The sequence below is a fragment of the Sparus aurata genome, chromosome 19, assembly GCF_900880675.1.
Source record: "Sparus aurata chromosome 19, fSpaAur1.1, whole genome shotgun sequence".
In the NCBI taxonomy this organism is placed as follows: domain Eukaryota; kingdom Metazoa; phylum Chordata; class Actinopteri; order Spariformes; family Sparidae; genus Sparus; species Sparus aurata.
In genome coordinates this window covers 20524938-20550181 of record NC_044205.1, presented here as the reverse complement: position 1 = coordinate 20550181, position 25244 = coordinate 20524938, and the positions used below count along the sequence as shown (strand labels likewise).

Sequence of the window (25244 nt, the reverse complement as noted above, 5' to 3'; positions counted from 1 at the left end):
TTGCAGGATGAAACCCATTTTTTGGTCATTTATGAACTGGAAAAATTCCTGTAATCATCACAAAACAGTACGAAATGTTTGAAATAACACTGCGGCAGGTTTAATCATCACTAGAAAAGGGACCTGTTTTAAGCAGTTCTTAAAAATAGGTCACAAACTTCTGCATAAAAAGTCACCGGCAAAACAATGAATCAAGCGGTAAGCTGAAATAATAATAAAACAAAGAAAAACAAAACTCAAATAAGCAATAACCCTCCAACACCGGAAAGTTAAAAGTTACATCCTTCAGTAAATATTGATAAAATTGGACTTTTGGAGCGACCGAGCCACCTCCTCGGCTGCTGCTGCTGCTGTAATATTGCGAGAGGACCTCGGTGGCTGTAATACATGACTGATTTCATTTTAAATCCCAGCCACTTTCTCCTCTGACAGAGCCGCTGAACCAAACATTTCATCTGTGCAAACCTGCGAGTCTCTCCCAGACACAAACCCTCAGGGAGCGTGATACATCTTTTCTTTGTGACTTTACTAAGGCTACCATTCAATCAAATACCATTCGGCCTGTTTGTGCGCCTACATGTGTGTGTGTGTGAGAGTCAGAAACAACATTAAACACAAGACAGCAAAGCAGTGTATTCTGTTCGGATTTATTATCAACCTGAATGTTACTTTTCACACAAAATATATAGTTCTCATTGAGGCTCTCAGTATACATTTCATATAGCACTATGTAGGGATTCATTAAGTCATTCATCGTCTCTATTGAGGGAAATAATCTGTCATGTTGCACAAAATATCACAATATACCAGTGATGGAGGGACGAACAGATTCAGCAACAATCCCAATATAAGTTCTGCTTAAATATATTGTTTACTATCGATATACATAGGAACGATCTCAGTCGGTTTTATTTCTATTACATTTAATATTAACAGAGTTGTTTGTGTAACAAAACAGATCAATGCAATGAGGAATTAAAAAGCACCTGATATGTTGCAAAACATCATGACCTGTGAGGCTTTTTTTAAAGTACCAGAACATCCGCGGGTTTTAATACAGGAGTGTGATGTCCGGACCCAAAATACAACGATACACACACACACACAACCATACACACTTGAACATGTGATGCTGCTGAGTATATAGTGTTCGATTCAGATCACAGAGGAGAAGAAAAACATGTGAGGGGGTTTTTATTTCCAAAAACGCTATAATCTGTACAATATTGTGATTTTTTTTTACAGGCAAGGACTCACTTTACTTTACATATTATCTCTTTTATTAGTTATCTATAAAAGTGCTATAGTTGAGAGCTGCAACAGTTAGTCGGTTAATCGATTGGCAAAGAAATTAATTAATCGTTTGTGACGTTTCCAAGTGAGAAAATCCCAGATATTCTCTGGTTCAAGCCTCTAAAATACGATAAAATGCAGTTTTTCCTCGTCAGACATGACAGTAAAATGGATTTTATTTTTATTTTAGACTGTTGATCAGATAAATAAGCAGATTGAAGACGATTAACTGGTGATCACTTTGCTATTTAATTAACCGTTTGTGTCATTTTTCAAGCAAAAAAACCTGAATTATTCAAAGATTCTATTCTCTGAAATATGAACATTTCCTGTTTTTTTTATTTTTTATTTTTTTTTAAGATTTTAGACTGTTAATCAGCAGAATAAGCAGACTGAGGACATTATTAGTATCTAATTGGCATCAATTTAGTTTACAATCAATTGTTTGCCATTTTCTAAGGAAAATTACCAAAGATTATTTGGTTCCAGCCTCTCAAATATGACAATTTGCTGTTTTTCTTTGCAACTGATGCCATAAAATCGATTTTCTTTCACTGATTTTAGACTGTAATCATAAAAATTAGGCAGACTGAAGAGAATGAACTGGCAACAATTTTGGTATTCAATTAACCATTTGCAATTTTTCAAGCAAAAACCTGAAACATTCACTGATTCTAGCCACTCAACTTCCAATTTCATGCTTTGTTTGGTCATATATGACAGAAAATTTGATATTTTTAGGATTTATACTCAAAAAGCACACTGAAGAAATTTCCCAAGCCACAAACAATTACATTTTTGCTAATATGCCAAATATTTTCTGGTTCAAATATGAAAATTTGATATTTTTCTTTGTCATACATGCCATAAAATAGATTTTTTTTAAGATTCTATACCATTAATCAGAAAAGGGCAGATTATGGCCCCTAAGCATTTAATTTTGTACAATTTTTTGTTGTTTCATACTACACAATCAGCATATCAATCAATAAGGAAAATAATCCTTAGTTGCAGCCCTACTATAGTTTGTTTTAAACTTGTTATTTAAAGCATCTGTATTAGTTTTTTCAACGGCAGATAGCTAATTTTGGAACAAAAACCTTCACTTGACATCACGTAAACAGCTCTTCAGTGGCACTAAAACGGTATGTTCAGGAACAACATCACAGTTATAGAGGACCAGGGTTCATATCGCCAAAACAGTCTCACAGTAGGAGGGCTGATCTGAGGTCTCACAACAGATCAGATCAGATCCCGCTGGTCCGCTCTCTCTCCTGAATCGCTTTAAAAAACAACAACAACAACAAAAAAAAAACGACACAGATCCCAGATCAACAGTTGTACTCTGAGGCGAAATCTTTGCGAATATGGATCCAGGTCAGATATCTGGCACGACATTCACAAGTATACAGTATATATAGAGGTGAAGAGGAGGCAGAGACAGAAGAAGAGAAACAGAGCGAGGAGAACGAAGGGCAGAGAGAGATGTCAGTCTTGAGTGGGCAGAGGAAACCGGTGCTCAGCGAGCGAGGAGAAGAAGAAGGTGGGGGATGCGGTGCCTTCACTGAGGAAGCGCTTTCAGGATGGCGTTCACCTCCTCTGCCACGGCTGTCAGCGCAAACTCAAACTGCTCCTGAGGAGGAGGAGGAGGGGGAGGTGGAGGAGGCACAGATGCAGGGAGAAGAGGAAGCGAAGGGAAGTTTTAGTGTGTAACAGCTCAGGAAAAGCATTTCAGAATGATTGGCAGCTGACCCTACGCTGGATGTGCCTGACCACAGACTGGAGGTGAAGGTGAACCACTCTCTGAGTGCACGAGCACCCGGCACCGCCATCGATCCGGCCAGGTGTGTCTTAAAATAAAGCTTTTGAGTCAAGCTGTCTCTCGGCTCTGTGTGTGTGCCTGTGTTTGTGAATCCGACTCATAGTTTTTCCCAGAGGAGCACAAAAGGGGCTGATTGATGTTTGCCCCACGGACCTGGTGATTTTTATATTCCTCTCCTCTCCCCAGGCTGCAGGCCACGGGGTCCTCTCACAGAGAAAAGGTACGTAGGAGTTTGGAGGGAGCAGCCTTTAGATGTGTCAACACATAGCCTGCCATAGTCTGGCCTGAGGATAGGCTAAATCAATACGGAGGAGTCACTGGTGGCTGTGCCGCTCCCTTTGCAGTGGAGATTATGTGGAGTGATTAGGTTTCTATTTTTATTTGTTCTGGTGTTGTGATCGGGTCAGAAAAATATGTAAGCGCAGCCGTCTGTATCCTTACCGCAGTTTATCTAATCCCAAAGTTCTGTGTTAAAAAAGACACTTTCAAAGCAGGTTTAGAATGAGCAGCGTTGTTCACATTTACACCACTGGGGGGAGATCAATCTCTGCTCGACAGACGAGGGACGGACGCTCAAGTGAGAATTAAAACTGGTCACACATGCTGTAATTATTGCATGTTGATGTCTGTCAAAAGGAGTAACTAGAAAAAGAAGAGAAATAAACGTTCTCTCCAAAAAATAAAGTGGCGACATCAGGAAGAAAAAAGATAATTGGTTGTCCAAGCCTTGAAACCCCAACTCTAAATTTCATACCTCATTACGACCTAATTTCTGTGCAGACGCAGCATGGAGCCACAAAGTGGAATCAACAATACTCCCAATATAATTTCACTTAGACTTGTCAGAAAAAGAAGAAAATAGAGTGTTTGGAAAGCTTTTCAGCATTAATGAAGCATCGAGGAACACTGGAGTCTGTTAGCAAGCAGCGTCCATAAATATTATCACCTACTGCTGCATGAGGTTTATCATTGTTATCGTTATTGTTATTACTATTATTCCTTCCAATTACAAGGGAGACGAAAAAGAGACATCCTACCTTTTTTTTGCCTGAGTGAATGACACACACTGAACTATTTCCAAAGATTTCCTGTTGCGATATCAACTTGTGGGATTAAGGATTGTATAAAATCTACAGTTCAGGTCAGGTAAAATGTATAAAGATGAACAAGAAATAAAAAGGCAAAGACAATTTTCAACAAGATATGTGGTATCTGATAAACTTTTTCAGTCATTCTTTGAGCAAATATACAAAATATCAGCTTGTCCCAGCTGTCAAATGTGAGGATTTGCAGCTTTTCTGGTTTAAATGTCATTATTATTTAAAAAAATATTTTAGTTATAGACTGTAAGTCAGATAAAATGAGGCATTTGAAGACCTCAAAGTGGGTAAGTGATTAAAAGACCCCTTTGCTTCACATCCACTTAAAGGTGCAGTATGTAGTTTTGGAGGGAAGAAATTTTAATCAGGAGACAAAGATCTTCATTAACTGACATTTTTTAATGCCTAAACAAACTAATTAACAAACACTCTTCCTTTTCATGACTGAATAAACTGAATAAACAAACTGACCTTAAAGGACAATGCGATTTCATGCTGTTTTACGTTGTCTATATGAGGCGGACCCTGCCACCTTTCTAGCTTCAAACAGTGTTCTGGGGACCTTAATTTCCTCTGAGAACAGCTTGTTTATTCAGGTATAATAAAGATGAGTATTTCTGAGTTTGTATTATTACCTCATTAATATTGTAAATATTGAAGTTATGACTTTAACAGTCCATGATTTAAAAAGGGTATGTTATAATGTTTGTTTCAGTGACAGAAATAAAGAGAACATCTTGAAATGCCTTAGTGTCACAAATCGTTCCTGTAACAGAAGATCTTGGTCAGCCTCTCTGTGTCTTGTGATAAATGTGGAACAGTGAGTTATTATCTTCCAAGACAATGTTTTTCTAATCCTGAAGCAGTTATCAATTACCACATCATTTCCCCCGATCCTGTGCACATGAAGAAGACAATCGTCTGTTTGAATGACTGCAACCCCTCCTCCCTCCTCCCTCCCTCCCTGCTCCCCTCTCTTCCCCCTCCTCCCCCCCCCCCCCCCCCCCCCCCCCCCCCCCCCCCCACCTCTCTAACTCAAAGCCGGGGGAACCTTACCTTTGTCTGGACCATGCCAGCTCTCTGGTCTCTCAAGTGCTCCAGGGTAGCGGCAATATCAATCTCTTTAGCACCTGCAACAGACCGAAAATTGGACTGAGTTCAAAGCAGCGGAGTAATCCAGCTCACATCTGTCAATCTCTCTTTATACTGGGCTCCCTTTGGAACAGCGCAGCGATTGAAAATTATTACATTCATCCCTCGAAAGACTTGGACGAGAGCCACAGACTGTTTCTCGATAAAATATGCAAGAGGATATTTTTCGGGGGTCTGGGAAATGTGCAATAATGCATTCAAAAAACACTAAGCGCTAGCTTCTCTCTGAGAATCTTGTTCAAAAACTGGTTTAGATTATGTCCAACCATAAAGTCTGAGAGAGGGCTTTTTGATACAACAATATCTGAGTGTGTGTGCATGTGTGTGTGCGAACCAACAAACTCTAATTAAAATGATTTATAGCCGTTGCAGCAGCCATACTGATGATTAACCTATGCAACAGTTGCTCGCCTTCAACAGTGATCAGCTGCTGTTGAGTTAAATCTGTTTTGGCTTTCCAGAGTGTGTGATGTTAATCTGGAAATCTTATTCTACTTTCAGATTTATGGATTTCAAGCAGCTCATTTGAGATGGAGGGAGAAAACCAGGGAGCCCCTGAACCCTCAAGATGTTTTTTTTTTTTAAAGTGAGGCAGAGAAAGGAAGCAAAAAAAGAGAAAATGTATGTAAGTGTGTGGGTGAGAGAGAGTGAAAAAGAGGGATTTAATGCAGCTGGACTTAGTACTCAAAGTACTCCAGTGCTCCGACAAGACTTTCATGTCTCAGAAGGGCTGGATTCCAAAGTAAAGCTGAAGAGAGGCTCTTCTAGCAAAAGAATAAGAAGGAAAAAAAAGCTTTAGAGAGTGAGATTATGTTCATTTTATAAGTTCGATTCTGGAGCAGGAAACAAAAGGTTAAAAAGAAACCGGGTGGCACCTTTCATCACCGCGGACAACGGCACATTCGTCACGAACTGAACCACATGAACTCCATCAGGACGGGTCAGTCTTATTACTGTTTTACAGACAGTGAAGGGAAGGTCCGCTCTAACGTGGTCTGACGGGACAGGATCACAGGAGGAGGGCATGCAGGGTGAGTGAGAGTAAAGGGTAGAAGGTCAAAGGTCGGAGGGCGGAGGGCAGGCCGAGCTATGGGGTGCTTAAAAGGCAGCCTTTGGAAGAGTGCAACAATAGATGGCTGCATCCAAATGTGCTTGCATGTAAAACTGGGAAAAGTTAAAGATCCGCTCCACAGCATGTGTCTGACACAGTTTAAAGTATAATTACCGCTTTAAAATCCTTTAAATGGCACCTCCCTAATTAGAAATTACAGAATAAATGAACTGGGGCTGCACAATACGTCGTTTCAGTGTTGACTTGGGAATGTGTGATGTCATGTCAGGGAACTTAACTCTTTTTTTGCTGCTTGATACAAAAGGAAAACTCACACGGTTCGCTTTCTCCATGACTGATCTACAAGAGAAATCTGTCTGATATGTCATAATTTAGACCAATTAAAGGTTCAATAAAGGAATTTACTGTATTATGTCATATCACAGTTTATTTTCTGTAAAGTCTATTCTCAGGTTTTCACATCACACTTGTGTTTGCTGAATGTTGGACCAGGATTGGCTTCCAAACAATTTGTGATGTCACAAATAATGCTTGTGGCTCCGCCTCCTAAAAATCATTACACTTTAAAACAGATGAATGTGAAAACAGCCTACTGGCATCAAACTCTGCTCATACATCATTCTACAGACATTCAACCATTGGAACAAGAAGAAAAACAGATTTCTTACCAGAGGGGGAGTTGAAATTTCATGCTAGTTATTTTTTAATCCTGCTTACTCTCTTCAACTCTTCAACTAAGAGTTTGCTCTACAATTTAGAAACAAATGCACCGTCAAACTATTTCTGTTTTGCATGGAATGAAACAGCCACAAAGATCCTGTCCAGGTAGCATTTTCTCACCCAGTTGTATTTTTATCACATTCTACAGACTATTTTTTCATTATACAATGCAAACTCAACAGAGCGAAATCAGTGAAAACAAAGCAACTGGGCAACAGATTTCAATCATCCTGGAGCTTTCAGGCAGTTTAATTGATGTGTGTGTATCACCAATCATATGTGGAGAAAACAGGACACGCTATAAAGGGTAAATGTTGTCCTATAATAATAAAATCAAAGCAACTGTTCCTATTAAATATTAAATATTGATTCAAACCATTGGTGCAACATTTCTAAATTCTGATTTTCACCGTATTTCACCTTTAAACATTTCATTTCCATGCATGCGCCATCTAAATTCATGTCGCAGTTGTGCTGCGGGTCAATATGGCGTGACGGCAGCTTAAATAGATAATTACTAATGTGGGCGCAGGTTTCTTTTTTTTTTTTTTTTTCATTTTCCCTCTCACTGTTTTCTCTTTGTTCCACTCCCTCCACTCCTTCCAGCTCCCTCCGTGTGTCTGCCTCTCCAGGCCTCAGAAAAAAGTCACCCTCTAATGCATCCCCAAGACCCTCTGAGGAGAATGAGAGGCTTTAGCGTTGCCAGGGAAGCCATTGATCGTTACCTTTAGCCATCCTATTGAGGACCATGTCAATCAGAATGTAAGTCCCACTCCTGCCAGCTCCATCACTGCAGAGAGTCAGACAGAGAGGGAGAAAGAGAGAGAGAGAGATGGAGATCATTAAGGTGGCAGAGTGATGCTTTAATCTCAAGAGTGTTTCTCTTATAAGGAAACAAATTGCTCATTTACATCTGCATCTGCTGAAAGAATGTGCAGTAAACACAAATCAGTCCATGCATACAGATACACACCTGCTTAAGACACATAAAACAGAATACTTAAATTGGAAAAAATCAATAATAAGCTTATGAAAAATACCTGATGGGTTTTGAATATTTGATGTTCCAATAAATGTGACCGTGTTAAACCTTTGCACATGAGTGCATGTGTGGTCTTGAGACTTGCTCGGCTATTGGGGAGAGGGGAATGGTTTCTGAGGCACACTGGGGACAAAGGCTTTTAAATGAATGCACCTCAGGAGCAGAGGAGAGGTTGAGAGGCCAGGGGCAGTTCGAGAACAGCTTTTGGAGAGCCTTGCTTTTCCATTACTCCAGAGATAGTCTTATGAAAAGCCTCCCTTTGTGCCCGCCGGCCATTCAACGGCTCTGCATGTTAATTGCAAACAAGGCGTGCACATCTCTCTAATAAAGGCAAGGCCAATAAAACAGGAGTGCAGGCCTGAGCACCACTGCTTCATTAATCCACTGCTAGACACTCAGTCCGTACAGCTCCCTCAGAGGGAGAGCGAGGCAGCATGGCCCCCACGCATGACTTAACAGGATGTGACTATTAAAAGTGGCCAGACAGATACCTGTGTGTTTAATACAAACCAATCAAGGCCAGTTAACTAACTCGACTAAATGGGAAATGGAAGAGTCTCTGGCATTTCCATACAGACACAGCCAGCGGAATAAACAGCAGCTCCTCTGGACCCGGGTTGAGTAAATGGACTGAGCGGGGTTTAAAACAAACAGCCTCTCCCCTCGACACACAGGCCACCACAAACAATGACTATCCCTATTCAGCAGGGTCAGCCACTGTCACAAGGTTCAAACTGTTATACTTGCCTGCAGTGAACGATTATCGGGCAAGATCGACCCCGGTAGCACTTGTTAACCTTTCTGCAATAAAAAAAAGAGAAAGCAGGATGTTATTGCGAGCTTGACTGCAGTTTTTTGCTGAATAATAACGAATGATAATGAAAGACTTCTTCGCTGTGGTCAGGATGAAATTAGAAGACGCACACTCCTGTCAATCAATCACGTTAATTCGAGGAGGCACCAACTAAATAAACCGAGCGTCATTTCAAACAGCATTATTGTGACATGTGGGGCTGATGGATGTGGTGGTGTGATGCTGCGATTGCCGACCCGCCGACGCATTAACCCCGGCCAATTATGAATGTTACACGCCACAGGCACGGTGAAGGCCAACAAGCCTTTTCACACCTCGCCGTTGCCATGGAAACTGACTACACCGAGAGTGTCTTTTTCCATTCCCCCCCCCCCCCTCATTTTTACACCTTTCAACGTGGAAATTGAATGTCAGAATATCTCATCGCTTATCTCATCTTGGTCACTGATCAAAATCACTAATTATTATCGATTAATGACACATAAATAAAACCATAAATATGACATAAAGCACAGTGCAAGGACATTCTATGATATAAATGGATGTGTCATTTGTACAATAGTACTTCTACTACAGCTATACTGATAGTGACAGTAGTGAGTTGTAGCTTATTATATTACTAAATATACTGAATCCAACATATTTATAACACTTTCTATGAAGCCCTGTCTATAATGCACTATAACAGATAATGAACAAACTTACAGTGCATTGTAACAGATTATAAACATTTACAATGCAGTATACAGCAACAGATTATTTACATACTTATAATGTTTTGAAACAGTTTATGAATGTACTTATAATGCATTTTATGAGACTATCAACACACTTAAAATGCATCATAAGATCATTATTATCATGGCATCATATAAAATCATAGTTATGAGGACTAGTGAGCTTTCCCAATGATTTACAACAACAATCATCCCTTATCATGATGCAGATTTCTATGGTGCATTAAAAACATGAGCACGTTTAATGTGCTATAATGTGCCTATAGTTGGTTATAAAAGTATCACACTATAAAGCATTTTGTAATAAGGTCAAGTATCAGTGCCTCATAATTTCCGTCACTCACTAACATTGCGAGGATCACAGTGATCATTATAGTTGTAATGCATCATAATCACTATTATAATGCATTACAATGTGATCATGAGTTACTGTAAGTGGCCATTTTGTGCTTTAAGTAAAGTATTAAAATCCCTGTTAAAGGCAGATGTAATACATCACAGGTGGGTTATAAGTCACATTGAGTGGTCACTGTTTGCTGTAAGTAAAGTGAAGACATTGCTCTAGATATCAGTGTACTAATGAGTTTGACTGACATTACATAAACATTTTAAGCAAATATATGCAGCGTTTCCTCTGTTACTGTTTTGTAGCAGTGGTGGCAGGGGGTAAAATTGGTATTTGTTCTGTGTATGTGTGATTGCAGCGCTATCGTTTATATTTAGTTATTTGATCATGGTTAAAGGGCACTAAGCCTAATGCTTGTTTGTGTTTTTCTTTTGATCATAATATTCAGGTTCCCACTTTATCTAGTTGCGATGGTCAAGTTCTCACTGTGGTGGTCCACCACTCCTGAATGAATGTAGAGGAAAGACTGAAAAATCAGAGTCTGTCCTTAGTTAAAGAGCATACAGAGGTGTTTGGAGTTCCCATGCAAGCCAGAGGAAGGAGCAGTGAGAGGAGGAGAGGGGAGACAGAGAGTCAGGAGTGAGAGAAAGACAGTTTGTGCACAGGCCTGGCTGAGGAGACACAGTTTCCAATGATCACTTTTGTGACTATGCAACTGGGCTCATATTACTAGCTGCAACATCACAAAAATGACACTGGCAACCGCAAAATACCGAGTTGGCCGAAACCGTGAAAACCGTGAGTGTGCAGTACGTCGCGTGGATCTGAGACCTCTGAACAATCAGAGAGCTTTAGATTCTCCAATAACCTACAGCAGCAATAATGGGGTCACATCAAGGCAATCTAGTTGTTGTTGTTAACAGCAGAAAACACAGCTCAAACCTGCACACTGATATCATAAATAAATAGAACTGACTGTGAGCTACACCCAGTTTATTTTGAAAAAAGAAAAAGAAAAAACAGCAGCAACTCTGTCAGGAGAGGATGACATGATAACACTGCACATCCTCCTGTTTTTTCCCTCGCTCTCTCATCTGCATTACAAACCAGAAGGACAGACTTCCATCCACAAATCAGATGCATCTATTCTCATTTGGAGGGCTTTTCCTATCCCTCTGGGTTCTCCCAGAGGAGCTATTGCTGCTCTTCTGCCAGAACACATTATATGGAGAACAGAGTGAGGTTATTCAGTCACTAGCTTTCCCCCTCTCCCGTGTTTTTAGTGAGACAGCTCTCATTTAATTGGGTGTTTGAATTAGGTAGTTTTTCTTTTTTTTTTTTTTTTCCTTTTCTTTTCTTCCCAAGCCAAGCCAGGCAGTGCGGGGCTGTTAATTTGCTGCATCACATGTGCTGGAGGGAGGTGAGGGAAACAGGCCCAGGATGAAAGGGATAGTAGAGAAACACAGTCCTTATTAGAACAACCGTTCTCTAGGACACCAAAAGACGGAGGGGCAAAAGGGAGATGGACCAGAGAGGCGCTGATAGAATACAGAGTATAAGGGAAGATGATTAAGAACAAGCTCAGGATAAAGGCTGGTTGTAAAGGTGACTGAGCTCCAGCGTCTGAGGCCAACCTGCAGGATCTGTCACTCTACCTGCGGAAGTCCAACAGGGTCCTTGCCGAGTTGGGGATGCCGCGGTCCATCCAGGACAGGAAGTGGAACTGGGTGACGGTGCGGGTCTCGTTGGTCTGCAGGTTCTTCAGGTAGAAGCTGCGCACCAGGAAGTCCTCGCACCAGATGTGCTCTGACACCAAGTTGACCTACATATAGAAAAAGATGGTTTTCGGTTTATTAATGGCAACAATCGTAACTAGGAATGCACCAGTGTTAGGGGTTGTACGTTGTACTCAGATTACTAAGTTACGTTACTCATTAGTTTTGCAATACAACTGATCAGTTATTCAGCTGAGAGGCAGGTACAGGCAGTGAGTTAATTGCAGGTTTATTTTGACTGAAACAGCTGGTGATTGTTGGAACTGTGAAAAGACAAACCCAGACAGTGTTTGGGATTTAATTTTTTTCCTGCTGAGTCTGAATAAAGTGATTTATGAGCTAAAAAGGCATTTCAGTCAGTCTATGTTCAGTGAACCTTGAGGAGTACAGTGGCATTTTTCAGTTTAATAAAGAAAGTAGATGTAAACTATTTGTTTTCCTTATATTTTTTTTTTCTTTATATCATCTTTAGCTGAGACTAAATCGCAAAGGGGTTTTCATTTATGATAACGCAAAAGTACACAAGAACAAGTTCCTTCCGAATTAGGCAACAGTTGAACATAAATTTCTTTTTAATGGCAGTAATCTTGTTAAATAGCAAGTTACTTTCAAAAGTAATGGTACACAACACTGTTGAAATCCATCCAACAATCTGCAATCCTGAAGAAGCTTTAGCACTAAATGTTGGCTGGTTCACCAACATTACTAAATAACATATTTTCACACTTACAGTACTCATTGTGGTTTCTAGCCATGCATGTAGTTCAGTTTTATTATTTATTGAGTCTTTTTGTTCAGAAAGAAACTTCGAGGAACAATGTGAACATTTTCTCTTGTAGTTTTTTTTGTAGCTTATGTGAAAGCTATGGAGTCTTTAAAACAAATGCTGTCATTACAATTAGTTCATTTGTTTAGAAATGACACAGCAATCAAAGGTAAAAAAAAAAGTTCTTTTCAGAGATTCTTCTTTTTTTTAACCTCTGTGTAGTGAAATGAGGTGTAATTACTTTAGATACCAAAGAATGTGAGAACAATATGTTCATTATGAGTCTTCATGCTGCAGCGACGCAAAGAACTGAGACATTGTTATGAGCAGTTAAATAGATGATAATGATACACTCAGCCGTGACTATAGGGGACAACTGTACAATATAATGCTGATCCATTAGGTGACAGAGATAATAAAGTTCAGTTTTGATGGATGCTGTGAGAGAGCTATCTGCAGCGGATCTGTTGTTCTGGGTCACATTAAATGGTACAACTGTACTTAATAAAGTGTGTGGGCTTTTATACAAACTTTTTATGGTCTACTTTTCCAACTCCTCAACCTGATCGACCATGTAAGTGCTTGGAATTGTAACAGAATTATTTTCATAATAAATCTCTTATTTAAATTATTGTTTTATATTGCCATATGCCGCCTCAGCCAGGCAGATGCAAATAAACTTTTATGAAACATGAAATATTTTTTCTTTCATTTGTCACCCTTCTGTAGAATGCCATCATGGAACAACATTTGGGTTGTCCATTGCACAATAACATCTGATTTAATATGACAAAGTGAAATAATCAGTGAAATAATAATGAGGTGACTGAAGTTTGTGAATGCACTTTGAAAATGCTTGAAAAGTGTTTAAATTTGACTTTGGAAACCTGAAAAGGGCGGGCTCTACAACCCTACTTCTATTTCATAAGGTTGTCACAAAAAGATGTTCAAACTTCAATACAATACCAATATATATATAAACTCATGGTACTTTCAATACTGATGAAAGTATCGTTCTTTTGTTTTTTTACTTGAACTTTTATTTGTTTTTCCCAAAAAACATATATAGCTACACCGATGTCTGTACAAGATGTTAAAAAATAAGCAGTAACAAGTAAAAATCACAATAAAAGATTCTTCTTTTTTGTTTGGTGAGATGAGGTTATAGAAGAAAATCTTAAGAAAATGCTAATGTTGGATACGGATATTGTATCGTTTTAACAAGTGATAACGAAAAAGTATCAAATTATCGATACTTGAGAATCGACTCTGGTTAGAAGCATCAATGTTCATTGTCAATTTCAAGTATTAAGATGTTTCTCAGTTAAAGGTTTCCATTTTAAGTCAAACTAAAGGTTCTGAGATATTAAGCTCTGAGGTTTCTGCCAACACCCCGCTCAAATTAGCAGTGAATGAATTCTGTTTGTGCTGCTCAAAGTATGGAGCTACATTTGTAAAAATCAATGTCGTTTCTACTCGACATCTTTCACAGGGAATATTTTACTTGCATTGAAAACTGCTTACAGACAAGTCTGTAAATTATAGACAGTGTTTTCTGGAGAGACGTGTCGCTGTTGAATTTTTCAGACGTCATTTTGCAAATGCTGTGAGCACCACAAACAAAATTCAGAACAACCTAAAATATCTGCATGTCTAGACGTACTGAAGGAAGAAACTGTGTTTTACTGCGTGACTTATTTTAGCTAACATACCTCGTAGATGTGGTAGACATCGGATCCTTCGTCAGGCCAGTAGTGATGACACTGCTTCACCCCGTTTTCAGAGAGCGGGGTCAGCATGACGATGACGACGCAGCCGCTCTCCCACACCATCTACACACCACAGGGGACGACGTCAGACATCCCCTCAGACAACAACCCTTGAACACTCATCTGTGCTAACATGTAGCTGAACTGTGCCACTAGGAGCAGCACATTTCACATTGGCATCACATGGCAGCCTTCTAATTGGGGAAAATTGATTTGTCTTTTTCTTGGTCCAGGAAGTCTGAATAAATGTCACCTCTTGGCATGTGACAAATGATAAATGTTGGGTGGAGCAGCGGGAGGCTACGTCACATGTGCCCCCCGCCCTCAGTCGTCTGAGTGGGGCTCGTAACATCTACTGAGCTGCTGCTCCATTTCATCTTATCACAATCTAATGTGTCCTTGGTAACAAAAAAAAAAAATACAGGCCCATGGCAGCCATTAGGAAAATGAGGAGGAAATGCGGCTTTTATGATTGCTATAAAAACACAATGGCCTTGACTATACACTAATCACAAGCCTCTGTGATCCAGCCCAGTGGACACATTACACGCCAACTGTGCCAACTGCGCCAAGATGTGATGAGATTAGGCAAGGTGATAATGTGGGGGAACATCATCCATTTAGACTTGTAAGATTTGGCAAATATTTGTAGGTAGTGAGGAACGAGTGCATTCTTATTTTTACATCTCGTAAAGAGCTCATCAGGGGTTTTTAACAGGAGCACTGTGGAGTTTTGGAGAAGAAATTCCAACTCAGAATTTCAATATTTACACTACTAATGAGGTAATAATAGATGTTTTCCCGTAACTGAATAAACAAGCTGTTCTCAGAGGACAACAAGGTCCCCAGAACACTATTTGAGGCTAGAAAGGTGGCAGGGTCCGCCACATATAAACAAAGTAAAACAGCATGAAATTGTGTTGTCCTTTAATCCTTTAAGGTCAGTTTGTTTGTTCAAGCATGAAATTCAGTCAATGAAGATTTTTGTCTTCTGATTAAAAATTCTTCCACAAAACTACATAGTGCACCTACAGTGTAATAAACACACACATCTAACACACATGATTTGTGTAGAAGAAGACCTACGTTGCTGCTCTGTGAACTCTGACTGGCTTCTCTTGAAACCAGATGGTGATAATTTGAGGGAGTATTATCCAATTAGTCTCGTGGGATGTTGCTAATATTTGTAGGTAGTGAGGAACGAGTGCATTCTTATTTTACATCGTTAGCTTGGGAAAAGCTTGCCAGTGTTTTTCTAGGCTCCAAAACCAAACCTACTACACATCATTTGTGTGGAAGAAGACCAAAAAGTTGCTGCTCTGTGAACTCTGATTGCCTATTTTTTTGGTTTTTAAATACTGAGGAGAAGTGAGCAGGAGAGCAGGGCCCAGCAGAGCTAAGGTAATAGCCGGGGATGGAGAGAAGGATGGAGAAGTGAAGGATGAAGGGATGGAGGAATGAGGAGTGGAGGATTAGAGCCGAACTGCCTTTCAGAGCGCTGCCTGGGGCAGCTGTGGATTAGATAGGACAGAGCAAAAAGATTTGCCTCCTGCACGGTCCATTTGCATGAGAGTGGCCGTGTTTCCCCTGTTTGTTTACTTTTAATGGGGGGATAGAGTGTGTGTGTGTTTTTTCCTCCTGTCCTGCCACAATCCAAGGTTTACCATACTGAATAATGAATGGCTACCTCTCATGCGCAGACACAGAACCCGGTGTTCATTGTGTCAGTCAATCTGTGTCTAATTTTCCATTATTTTCTGTTTAATTGGGAAAGATTTAGAGTTGACTTCATGGCTAAATAGCTCATTTCATTAGCTAATGGACATGCATTTATTCACCTGGCACGGGAGAAAAACGTTGGCAGACAAACAAACAAATAACCAAACCGACTATGAGATAATTATCAACTGTTTCATTTGCGGCTTGTTCAAATTTACAAATTAAAAAGAGGAAACGGGGCTCCTTTCATTCCTTTATGAACTAATGTGGTCAATTAAGGTGCACTTTTGAGATAATAGGCACTTAATTTTTCTTTTTTTTATATAATTCAAACATAATTTGAGGACAAATCTGTAGTTTTTAAGGGTTTAAAACGTGATTTACAGGAAACAAATGAGGGCTAAATACTTTTTTTCTACTAACCAATCCCCTTCCCTGGTCACAAACAGGTGCCAACGCCTGCGCTAACACATAGTCAGCACTATTATAATGATTCAAAATGAGTATCCGTTCAGTACATGATGCAGAGTGCAGAGTGCAGGGCCAGCTGGTCTGCCAAGATTTATGCCTCAGACTTCTACATCCTGGTCACAGCCAGCAGAGTTACTTCACCATATGGAGCTGATGGGCCCACTAATTACAACAGTGCTGTCCTATTAACACATAAGAACGCCATTTGGCAACCATGCATCGTTTAAGCCATACCTCCACCCAAGACGACATGTTTTACAATAGCATGTACCCGGTGATTAATGGCAGGTTCGCCTGACATTTATGGACGAGGGAATGAATGCAAATAGCACGAAGGTAATGCAAATATCAGCAAACACGAGTGTTATTACAAATAATATCACGCATCCTGGGGGTGTGTATTTCTAGACGACTTTAATGCAACTAAAAGCTGCAGGTTTGCAGTACAAAATCAGCTAGTGAGGCTATTCTATTGATGAGTAGAACAGCAGGAGCACCTTATGGGCGATGTAAACAGGAAGTATAATGTTGCTATGGATTCAGTGAGTTATGGTGTGGGCTACAACTTAAACCCTGTTCGTATAGCCTCTATTTGTTCACAATTAAGTGAACTGTAACTATTAAAGGTATGCTGAATTAGTCATTAGTAGTTCCTGCTATTACTAGCTCCTGTTTGCAATGTACTCATTACTTGGATTAATTAACAACGTGATTATTGTTAAGCAAGTTCTGGAGTCCTCTCTAAAGAATTGTTAGAGATTTGAAGTTAAAAGAAGTCATTGTGGGCCACTTTTTTGCTTGCTTTAACAAAGGAAGCGGTTAACATACAGACTGAATGTCATTTTTGCTCACCTGGATTAGAAAACACAGTAAGAAAAGGGTTAAAAATGTTTGTTTTTTTGTGTATTAGATGGAATATTTTTCATCCAAATGATAGGAAGGGCTAGAGGATTCTGTAAATACCTTTAAAACAGCAGTAAACTGTAATAACAACCTTCTGTATTTTTTTTCAGGGTTGATGTTTTTAAGACAATTGGATGCTTAACTCAAACTGGTGCAACATTAATCAATTGATCCCACTTTGAGAAATTCTACTGTTTAGCATCGAAGAAATAGTCATCTATACATACTTGGGCCAAGAAGAAGACATCAAAATCTCACAGGGAACTGGTAACTCACACAAACACAACTGTTGCGGTTCTTCCAAACCTTCATCTCTGCAGAAACATGAAAGACTGCAGTGAATGAAGATGAGTATTACCTGCCAGAAGTCCGCCACGGTGGAAGGAAGTGGGCCCTGCGAGGAGATGTAAGTAGGGTTGCGTGGGTCATGGTCCATCTGGGAGAGAGGGAGCAGAGTGTGACACAGTGTTCGGGCGGAGACTGGTGGATGAACACACACAGTCTGGGTAAAAGACTTCCATCAAAGCCTCCATCTGGATGGAGGACTGAGAGCATAAAACATTTGCCTCTGCTGTATGTTTTCTCTCTGTTTGATTCATTGATTCATACTTTATTTCCTCCTCGTCTCTTCCCTTCTGTCCTCGAGTTCTCACTACTTTTTAATGGGCCTGATGAAATTAAATTGGAATATAAACCAAACTGCATGCTATTATTATTAAACTGTGAAAACATCACTTTGAACACATATTTCAAGGACGTGGTTTGTATGCCTGTCAGCTGAACTTGTCTTTGTGACAAAATGTTAAAGAGCAGTCTTCAAACATTTTTAAACATCATGTTTGCATAAAACGATTGGAGGAGACCTTGGACTGTACGGTCTATCTAGCAGAAAATTAAGCAAACAGACGCTTCTAGTGTTTATCAGAAGAGTGCCAAAGCAAACTCACATTGATAAATGTTCTATGCAAAAAGAAAGATGAGTATCTCTTCTAAGATACGGCAGAAAATTGATAGTGAAAAGTGAAACAACATCTAAATTGAACTATTCTTCTACTCTTAATTACCCTTGCACTACCCTCATTCCCACTGCTGCTAAAAAGGGACCATACCATGCTCATTTTCAGGCTCATCATTTCCATTTTGGGTGTCAACATGACTTAAATTTAATTATTGTATATACTGTCAATTGCTGCAGCTCTATGTGCCCTTTGTCTGAATGCTCTGTTTAAGTGCTTGTCTCTTTAAGGCCCCACGCCCCTGAAAAGTCTACTCTGATTGGGCAGCTCTCACTTGCCTGAGCGAAATCACCCACCATGTTTCTGATTTCAATCATCAGACATGGAATCCTCATTTTTTACAATATGGGACCTAAGATTAACAAGCATATTAAATTGATAATGCACACATTTATATGGGTATATATATTTAAGACATGTGTAACTGAGGTTCTTTATGTCTTTCTTGGGTAACAACCAACGTTTGTTTATTGAGCAGGTAGAAATTATGAACTTTCCAACAGGACTTTCCAATAAATGACTTTGTGTTGTGTGAGTATTATCCACGGCTACACCCATTTATTAAAGCGTTATCAGATTTACCCTGAGAAACTTTGGAATTGTCATCTTTCATACTGGGTATGTTCTTGGAGATGTTTTCCAATTTACTCAGTAAGTAAACTGGAACCGGATTAAAAGAAAGCATTGTTTGTTTCCATGGCATTACCAGGGTCTTTACATATCATTTGTGATTATATATCTTTTAATACAGCACATTTATCATATTTACCAACTAAATACTTTGTATTTCGAGGACTGTAAAAGAGGGTTCCCTAACAAAATCATGGATATCTTGATTTTTTTTGTTGGAAACATTTAGGATAATGTAGTCCACAACCCCAAAAAATATACAACATACCATAGGTGTAGTTGTTTCTTGTGTTTGTACATTAAAACGAAACTGTGTCCAAACTTCTGTACAACATTGTCAAAGCACTCTTAAAATGGCGTTTAAATCTCAATTCTTGTCATGCTTTGACATGTTTCCACATGAAACATGACATTGTGGTGGGACTTTAAAGCCTGCGGGCGGCTGCTGTGAGGGAGCTGAAATGTCGAGGCGGGACATAATGACATGTGGGACTTGATTTGAGGGATGTGATTGAGACTTGATTGAGTAGGTGTTGGCTGGTCCCCCCCCCATCCCCCGAAAATCAATGATCACATTTTATTTAATGGAATCTTTATGCACGCCCTCGAGTGCCAGATGCATCAGTGGAGCGATGTTGACGTGTTTTGCGGGAAAAGAAACGGGTGGGTACATATCAGTGCATTCCTGATGTATGTTTGCCGTTATAGTGATAGACGACGCAGTCTGTAAGTCTGTTATTTATGGCACAACTACCAAAGAAAGTGCAGTAGTGTATTTCTTTGCATATTTAGGTGACATTGAGTGACATCCAGCAGTGGAAAACGAGGCTTTTCTCTGCAGCAGAACCACTAATTGTAAAAGAGACATCTACACAGCATTACATGAAGAAACACCACATTGTAAGCCACAGGGTTGTACTCAATGGCTTTTCATTCTTTATGAACTTGTTTCTTTTTACGCTGAAGAACATCTTGTCAGGGACCCGAACGCGGGCTGAGAAGTACATCTAGTTTTTCATTTCTTTGTGCTTCCCTTTGACTCGTTTTTCAAGCTCATAGACCTTAATTATGGAGCATTTCTCCATGGCTTCAATATTAGCACAATGCTTTTCTCTCCTCATGTTTAATAACCTCAACAACAGGATTAATTCTTAATGCTCTGAACGGCTGATAAACCCGAACATACAACTTTAGTCCAAAATTTATAATAAAAAATCAGTTTCTTTGTTATTTCTCTCATCGTCTCTTTTCTTTTTTTTTTTCATTATAAGGGATTAAAAATGTTAAATTGTTTCTCTTTTTAAATCTACTTCCAAACTCGGCTCAGCCGAAACAGTCAATTGTGTTCATTTTAATGGGGCACACACTTAAAACTGTAATTTTTCTTACTTTGGAGAATCTTTTCTGCGTTTCTGATGCTGCAGATTCCCCCACTGGATCAGATTTGATCATATCTATGGTAATTCATGAGTCATAGACATTTTATCTGTCTTTGAGATGTCAGGCAGGATGTCAAAATTCATTGTGGTTATTGTAGTTGGAACTAAATGTTCAATGGAGGGCAGAAGGGAAGCCTGAGTGACTGAAAATGTTCTTTAAATACACCTACACAAAGGCTGGCTGAAATGTGAAAATGAAGAATTCTTCCCCGAGAGGACATGCAGGAAACGTTATGTTCATTACCCGCTGTTCTACTTCAATTAGGTATAACCGTGTTGTTAAATTTTCTCTTCATCCTTTCCTGGTTGAAATTCCTCTCTTGGGTTTGTAAAAAGAAAAAGAAAATTTCTCCCCCCACAGAAATGAAAGGGTGGTGCTGAACACTGGTCCTGCCACTCCGTTTAGCCAATCTCAAGGACACAGACATGCTGTAGCTGTGTGTTGACATCCCTGCATGAATACTAAAGCGCAAACATGAAAGAGTAGTCCTGCATTTCAGCTGTCCTCCCCTCACCATTGTGGAAAAGAAGATAGACTGCAACAAAAAAAGGCGAGGAAGTGCTCTTTGGTTTGAAGTAAAAGAGCTCGTGCTAAAATAGCTCACACAAATATCTGCTCCTAGAGAAGCATCTCAACTTTCAACACCTCGCTGCAGCGCCTTGATCCTGTGTTTATGAAAGATAGGGGAGCTTGGAAGCTGAACGCCAGCTTGAGCTCAACCCAGATAGTTTGAAGACAAAAGCGTGTAGAACAGGTGGGAAATAGAAAAAAAAAAATAGCAATGCAGCGTTTGACTTTGCAAGAAAAAAAAACAAAAAGGGCCAGGCAAGACAAAGAACAGCAGGGCTCTGACCACATTTTGTGCCACATTCCTCCTCAGACTAATGATGCTGCACATCTGGGAGCGCTTGCATCATTTGTGGTCAAGCATTAACCATTATCCAAGCTTCTCCCCTGTGTGCATGTCGCCAGCCGCTTTTGCAGGGAGCGCCTTCCCTTTGCTTCTGTGACCCCCGGATTCCCAGAAAGAAGCGACAGATTATTTACTCGTAGGCCACTGCCCCTGAAGCTAATGAGGAGGAAGAAGCCGCATTGACAGACATAATTATCACAGTTTTGCTGGGCTCAGCCAGGGGTCCCTTTTGTGGTGTAATTACTGTCCTTTCATTCACACACCACTGCATCCGCCATTACTTCACCCGTCTTCAACATCCGTTTGTGTTTCTAGATGCTTTTTTCACCAAAAACAGTATTGGGTAACTTTATTTATCTCCCTTTTTCGAATACAGCACTCTGCTTTTCTGCTAACATCTCCCCCGATTAATTATGTTTATTATAATATTATTCTATAAGATGGCAAATGTCGCACTACAGCACTGTTTAAATAAGCTAAAGAACGCTATGAATATGCCATTAGAGAAAATGGAGGAATAAATAGAGCATCTAAAAGTCTCCATTGTTTGTTTCTGAAGAGTAATAGGCTTTTAGTGCAGCTGTGTGTACCCCCCTCATCTATCTCCTCAGAAAATTTTGGCACTGTATTTGAAATGCATAGTTTCCTGTTCCCTTTGATGGAATCCCTTTTCAGGCAGCCTCGGGGGAAATCATGACTGGCAATGTTTTTTTGGGGGGGAAAAAATACTAAAAAAAGACAAAAAAGAAAAAAAGCCCTAGCCCTCTCCAACACTGAGGTCTGTCTGGATTTATGGCGGGGATACGTTTGTTTAGTCAAAAATAATGTATAATTCTTTTTAGTGCTGATGAAAAAAAAGGGGGCGGTTTCTCCAGGGAGCGGCCATTTTGAAAGCAGGGAGAGTAGCAGTGTGATTCAGCAAGACGCACAAATCCACTGAGGCTCCCAGCATGGAGAACAAAGTTTAAAATAAAGATCAGTGCACTTGAATCAATGACAAGTCCTTTGAAACTTTTTTTTTAATCTCAAAGTAAAACCCCAGCAGGTGCTCCTGGTGAAGAAAGAAAGGCTTCAGTGACGACAGATATTGGCCACAACGTAGAATGGAATGAATAAACAATACTCACGATTGGACTTGCATTGATGTAATCTGAATTGCAGTGATTATTCTCCGCTTTCAAGGTGATCCTGGAATGATCGTCTGTAATGGAGATGCATAATTCATCAACATTGTTTTCCCAATGTTTTTTCCTTCGCTACACAATAATAACAGAATTTTCCGCAGCGAAGCAGGAATATGAAACTGAAGAAGGGCTGCAGGGTAATTTCACCAGACTTTCATCATACACCCTCACACTCACAGACGCACTCAAAGTCTTGGATTGCTCCACCTTCAATAAGGAACGTTCCAAGTGAAATAATAATAAAACATTTCATCTCAAGAGAAGTCTTAAAATCCTCCCTTTCTTTAACGAGTGAAACTGTTGCAAGATTCATATAAGCTGTCTTCTTAAACACATTTGCTTCAAGGTAAAGCCTCTGAAATTGTTTTTCTTATTGTCATGACTAAAAATACTCATCAGCCCATCAACTGTCATCACACTCTGATTCAGATGTTGCCACATACTGATTGGTGCCTGTGACATCACTGACTTGTAACAAAGCCCCGCCCACCTCAAACAGATCAGAAATCTCTCACGTGAAATGACCAAAACTGTTTTAACTTTGGCAGGAGGTTCCTGTAGATCACTATTACTCATAGTAATAGGTTGATTGAGGAAATAATTGGATTATTCCAATAGCTACTGACTTAAATTGCTAAGCTATGAGCTGTAGCTAGCTAGTGTATAATAATGCAAATGCTATCATCATACTAATATTCTGTGTTTGCAGAGGTTGAAAACTGTACCCAGCTTGCTTTCTAAATGTGTCTAGCTGACTCGTTTAAAAATGAGAACCACCTTATTGGGACCTGATGAACACATTAAAATTAGCCTACCGAATTAAAATACTGAGGCTGAAGCTACATTTCCAAAGCAAATTCCCTCCTCATGGAATACAAGACCGAATTCTTTGGTATTATTCTCGAGTATGATTAAATAAAATGTGATTTACATGTTTATTCAGTCTAACCTACTTACTAAAGAAAAGCACGATGGTCAAATCTATGCTTTTTTAAACAGTATGCTTCAGTTTTACAAGAAAAAAGCATTTGAAGGTGAGAAATATGGCAGTAATGGCAAACGTAACACTATCTAATGCAAATTTGGCTGGAGTTCATTGGGATGTAAACTATCCCAAACCAAATAAAGAGCAGAATGGAGCCAATATTAATACCAATACCATGCAGTGGACATTCTAGTACAAAACAGGTGATTTTCTAAGGTAATTTGTAGCCTCACATAATTATATTGTTAGCTAATAACAGGCCTATGAGAAGTTTCGAAGCCAGCTGTTTTGCATTGAAAAAACTTTTCAGGCAATAACAGGTTGTTTTTTGGTCTTATTTAAGCATCAGATTGTGAAATGTATCAACAACAGTGATGGAGGTGCACTGCTTGACCTTATAAATGGTAAAAAGACTCTCAAGCTTATAAACAATAAAAATACAATGGACTTTTGAATGCACTCACATACGACCACAGCATCTGAGCGGTTCCTCTTGGAGTTCTGTTCGCCCCGTCCCACACCGCTGGCGCTGGGCTCTGCCTGGTAGGAGCACAGGGCCTCCCACTCACGCTCCAGACGGTTCTTGTTCTTCAAGTGGTCCTCCATGTACGACTAGAGGAAAACAGACACCATCTTAGCCACCATTTCACACAATAAGCCAGACCCCAGGCAGAATTCAGTTGAATTTATCTCATAATTTGGCTGCAAAAGGACAGTTTTTTGCAGCACCTTCGGATTAATTCAACAAGAAATTTCAACCAATTTTTATTTTGCCATTGTATTTTCTTCACCATGAGCTAACCAATGAACAAACTGGAGCAAAACACTAAACCCTTGACAACAGCATCGTTCCATTAAAGCCACGATCAGGTGTCACGGAGCATTATTATCCCAAGCTGCTGTAAAGCGTAACAACTGGGTGAGGAGGAGGAGGAGGAGGAGGAGGAGGAGGAGGAGGAGGCTGCTGAAGATCTAGGTGGGGAAGGAGTCCTAATGTTTGCGTCTTTGTGTGTTTGTGCATGTGTGTTTGACTGAGAGAGGAAGGAAGAAAAAAAAAAAAAAAAAAATCACACACACAATTAAGACTCCTGAAAGGTTTGTCTGCATTGGAAATACTTCAGGGGTGTTTCAATCACGTCCCTCACTGCTTGCACAGCCGCTGATAAGATTGTCTGCATTTAAGCCGTCGCTTGGAGAAGACAAAATTGAATTCGCTAGAGAGACAAAGATGGAAAAAGTGAAGGGGGAGGGGAAGAGGCCTATGCATGTATGTGTGTGTGTGTATTCTCCCAAACCAGGGCAAGTCTTAGGAGCTTAGAGGCTGTAGCTGGCAAGATGGTCTTTTTTAGCGTATAGCGTTGTGTTTCGTTCCTGTATCATGGCTCCCCTCCCAGTGGGGTTAAATGGTTTAGTCCGCTATTGTGTGAGGCAGAAGATTACAGACTCATAAACTGATGTCAGGGATCAGCTGGCTAATACAATGAAACTGATACCCAGATGTGCTGGGTTTCTATCCCGTATTAAAGGCAGTATAGGTAAGCTGAGCGGAGAGAGGTGACACTCCATTGTTACGCC

At 39.9% G+C, this 25244-nt stretch overlaps 1 protein-coding gene across 2 annotated transcripts in view; it reads right to left on the bottom strand.

Moving 5' to 3' along the window:
- Positions 1-628: 628 nt before the first annotated feature.
- The window catches only part of ptprn2 (protein tyrosine phosphatase receptor type N2), a 136620-nt gene continuing 112004 nt past the window's right edge, over positions 629-25244 (bottom strand). The window contains exons 14-22 of one of the 2 annotated variants that reach the window (XM_030397894.1): positions 24134-24281; positions 22628-22701; positions 17860-17937; positions 14352-14471; positions 11754-11920; positions 8949-9002; positions 7885-7949; positions 5272-5345; positions 629-2926 (exon numbers count right to left, since the gene is read on the bottom strand). In XM_030397894.1, coding sequence (XP_030253754.1) covers positions 2855-2926; positions 5272-5345; positions 7885-7949; positions 8949-9002; positions 11754-11920; positions 14352-14471; positions 17860-17937; positions 22628-22701; positions 24134-24281 — 852 coding nt within the window. In that variant the 3' untranslated portion in view covers positions 629-2854. The remainder of the gene's footprint in view (positions 2927-5271; positions 5346-7884; positions 7950-8948; positions 9003-11753; positions 11921-14351; positions 14472-17859; positions 17938-22627; positions 22702-24133; positions 24282-25244) is intronic. The other variant, XM_030397896.1, reaches the window with a different exon arrangement.